Source organism: Monodon monoceros, unplaced genomic scaffold (assembly GCF_005190385.1).
Source record: "Monodon monoceros isolate NGI ecotype Baffin Bay Population unplaced genomic scaffold, NGI_Narwhal_1 Super_Scaffold_3, whole genome shotgun sequence".
Taxonomy (NCBI): domain Eukaryota; kingdom Metazoa; phylum Chordata; class Mammalia; order Artiodactyla; family Monodontidae; genus Monodon; species Monodon monoceros.
Genome location: NW_021703780.1, coordinates 3,035,055 through 3,038,926, shown reverse-complemented (window position 1 = coordinate 3,038,926; position 3,872 = coordinate 3,035,055). Strand labels below are relative to the sequence as shown.

General features: G+C 60.0%; 1 protein-coding gene across 2 annotated transcripts in view; it reads left to right on the top strand.

Annotated features, from left to right (window-relative positions):
- Positions 1-3,805, top strand: part of TUBB2A (tubulin beta 2A class IIa) — a 4,264-nt gene extending 459 nt beyond the window's left edge. Inside the window, exons 2-4 of one of the 2 annotated variants that reach the window (XM_029241928.1) lie at positions 1,310-1,418; positions 1,754-1,864; positions 2,549-3,805. In XM_029241928.1, the coding sequence (XP_029097761.1) occupies positions 1,310-1,418; positions 1,754-1,864; positions 2,549-3,609 (1,281 nt within the window). In that variant the 3' untranslated portion in view covers positions 3,610-3,805. Of the gene's footprint in view, positions 1-798; positions 1,865-2,548 lie in introns of those variants that run through there. The other variant, XM_029241927.1, reaches the window with a different exon arrangement.
- The last annotated feature ends 67 nt before the right edge of the window (positions 3,806-3,872 follow it).

Genomic DNA, 3,872 nt, shown 5'->3' with positions numbered 1-3,872 from the left:
GAAGACCGAGGAGGGGGTCGGGGAGGGGTGGCGGGTCCCAAGGGTGTGCGCCAGGGCCCGGGAGGGGCCGGGGAAGGGGCGGCGGGTCCCCAGGGTGAAGACCGAGGAGGGGTCGGGGAAGGGTGGCGGGTCCCCGGGTGCGCGCGAGGGGCGGGAGAGGGGTGGCAGGTCCCCAGGGTGCGCGCCAGGGCCCGGGAGGGGGCCGCCGCCCCGGGTGGCGCGTTCTCGGCGCGGGCTCGGGGCGGGGCCCAGGAACCACAGAACCTGCGGCGGTGCGCGCGGCGACGCAGCTGTGTGTGATTAATCAAGGCCCCTTTGAGATTTCCTCGGACCCGGCCCTTCTGAGGGACGCGGTTGGTATTTCCCTGGTTGACTAGCCTCTGAGATTTGGATAGGGCCTTTGGTCATGATAATCCAGTGGCCTCATATGGAATTTAATTTGTATATTTTGTCTGTAGTTTGAATGAAAAAATGCAGTGTCATTGGGTGACAGATGTTATGGAGACTTCTCGTGGGTCCGAAAGACAGGGATGTTAGATCCTTTAATGCGAGCACCAGCTAGACAGACTGACGTATAACGTGGGAGTCTGATTCCCGCCTGCGCGGCGGCAGGTGGCCGTCCTGGGCTGTGACTGTCGCCCGCAGTGGGCGAGGCGCCACGGGCATGGTGCATGGGTGTGGGCGGGCGCCTGCACGAGGACGTGGTCTCTTTCAGAACCGCCATATTGCCCCCCCCAGCCCCGCCACCCCCTTTCCTGCTGCAAATTCACAATGCAGCCTGCAGCCTGAGCCCGCACCGTGGCCAGCTCCAGCCACTGCCCCCCGCGTGCTCCTGCGCTCCTGCCCGCGCTACCCCACCATTCCGCTGCTGCAGTCAGTGGCCGGAGGGGAGTAAGATATCAGCGCCTAACACTGCGCCGCTTGGAGAGCTGGGTCGGGTTTGTGCCAGGAAACAGGGATCCCTGCCGGCAGCCGCAGGACGGGGTGCACCTGTGTGGGTCCTGCCAGGACCCGTCCATCAGCTGGGGTGCTGACACTCAGCCCTGCCGGGGGTGACAGCCCCCGCGGCTGTGCCCGCTCTCCTCCTCCAGGGCTCCTCCCAGCTTTTCAGCCTGTCGCCATAATATGGCTGATGCGCGGCGGATTCCTGAGCCCCTCAGCAGCGGCTGCTGGAGGATCAGGGCGGGCAGCTGTTGGTCTGTCTGGGTCTCCTCGACTGTCTGACCACAACGCCGCCGTTCCAAGGACAGGAGAGGGAGAAGGGGGCCACCTTTACTGATACTTCGGATGCGGTTTTCTTTATTTCCAGTTTTGGGAGGTCATCAGCGATGAGCATGGGATCGACCCCACGGGCAGTTACCATGGAGACAGTGACCTGCAGCTGGAGAGAATCAACGTGTACTACAATGAAGCTGCCGGTGATTATTGGAAGCTTTCCTGCCCCCTCACCTTGCTTTCTGTTCTGCGGCAGACGCAATGTATCAGGAACATGCAAATGACAAGGAAAGGCTTCCTGCATGCATTTTTAACTGCTCAAAAACACACTTCAGAGCTCCTGAAGTCTCCTGCATGTTTGTCATGACGAGGCAGGCCATTATCTCCCTTTGTAGAGCAGAAACCGCCTCTAATCTCCTACTTTTGTCTCATGCTGGAATTTTCCCTGCTGAATTCTGCCGTAAAAGGCCCAGAGAGCAGGGCACTGTCTGTGATTCCTTTGCCGACCGCAGGTCTGAGTCCTGCTCTGTCCCCGCAGGTAACAAATACGTGCCTCGGGCCATCCTGGTGGATCTGGAGCCGGGCACCATGGACTCGGTCAGGTCTGGACCCTTCGGCCAGATCTTCCGGCCCGACAACTTCGTGTTCGGTATGTAGCGTGGTCCCCGGGCACTGGCTCGGGAGGCCCACGCCCTCCTAAGCCCCGTGGAGGTCACAGCTCACTGCTGAGTGCCCCGCTGGAGGCTGCGTGTCCACAGAGGCCCTGAGTCCTGGCCTAACTGCCCCCGGTCCACGGGCTGTCGCTCCTCTGGCCCCTCTCCGCACAGCTCAAAGGACGGGGTCCGCCTGCAGACGGTCCGTCCCACAGCAGAGCAGCCTGGGGAGGGCAGAGAATAAAGAGCGAAGGGAAGCTTCCAACAGCAGCTCCCAGGTGACTGGTCATCTCAGAGGACCAGTGACAACAGGCAGGCATTTCCTGGGGCGAAGGCCAAAGGCACAGGTTAGGAGCGGCTGAGACAGCTGCTTGGGGCGGCCTCTTCTGATCACGTGTGCCTCCACCCTGCCTGTTCCTTGTAGCTGACTTAAGTATTTACATAAGGCTCTTTGTTCTTAATTTTAAACCAATTGGGTTTTGTTAAACCGTCTTCTTTTTGCTTTATTAGATCTCCAGTGTTTTTGAGGGTCACTGGTATATAGAAAAATTGTTTGTAGGTAGGAAGGGTTTCTAAAAGAGAAGAATCTGTCATCTCTAAATCTAGTGCAGTCAAAATGACAGAATCTGGAATTCCTTGCTAAAGTTTTCGTGTCTGATATTCTCCTTTCCCTCCGGCAGGCCAGAGCGGTGCCGGCAACAACTGGGCCAAGGGCCACTACACGGAGGGCGCGGAGCTGGTGGACTCGGTCCTGGACGTGGTCCGGAAGGAGTCAGAAAGCTGTGACTGTCTGCAGGGCTTCCAGCTGACCCACTCGCTGGGGGGCGGCACCGGGTCCGGGATGGGCACCCTGCTTATCAGCAAGATCCGCGAGGAGTACCCCGACCGCATCATGAACACCTTCAGCGTGATGCCCTCGCCCAAGGTGTCGGACACCGTGGTGGAGCCCTACAACGCCACGCTGTCCGTGCACCAGCTGGTGGAGAACACGGACGAGACCTACTCCATCGACAACGAGGCGCTGTACGACATCTGCTTCCGCACCCTGAAGCTGACCACGCCCACCTACGGGGACCTCAACCACCTGGTGTCGGCCACCATGAGCGGGGTCACCACGTGCCTGCGCTTCCCGGGCCAGCTCAACGCCGACCTGCGCAAGCTGGCCGTGAACATGGTGCCCTTCCCGCGCCTGCACTTCTTCATGCCCGGCTTCGCGCCGCTGACCAGCCGGGGCAGCCAGCAGTACCGCGCGCTGACGGTGCCCGAGCTCACGCAGCAGATGTTCGACTCCAAGAACATGATGGCCGCCTGCGACCCGCGCCACGGCCGCTACCTGACCGTGGCCGCCATCTTCCGGGGCCGCATGTCCATGAAGGAGGTGGACGAGCAGATGCTCAACGTGCAGAACAAGAACAGCAGCTACTTCGTCGAGTGGATCCCCAACAACGTGAAGACGGCCGTGTGCGACATCCCGCCCCGCGGGCTCAAGATGTCGGCCACCTTCATTGGCAACAGCACGGCCATCCAGGAGCTGTTCAAGCGCATCTCGGAGCAGTTCACGGCCATGTTCCGCCGCAAGGCCTTCCTGCACTGGTACACGGGCGAGGGCATGGACGAGATGGAGTTCACCGAGGCCGAGAGCAACATGAACGACCTGGTGTCCGAGTACCAGCAGTACCAGGACGCCACGGCCGACGAGCAGGGGGAGTTTGAAGAGGAGGAGGGCGAGGACGAGGCCTGAGCCCCGCGTGCGGCTGGACGTGGCCGGAGGCCAGGAGGAGAGCAAGGGGGAGGCCTGAGAACTTCTGAAATAGGTCGTGCATCCTTAGTGAACTTCTGTTGTTCTCAATCAAGCATGGTCTTTCTATTTGTATACTATGGTGCTCAGTTTTGCCTCTGTCAGAAATTCACACTGTTGGTGTAATAACGTGGGACTCCTCTGGAAACTGCCGTGTTGTCTAAGATATCTATACTAATAAAAAAGCATGTGTCCAAATCCCGTGG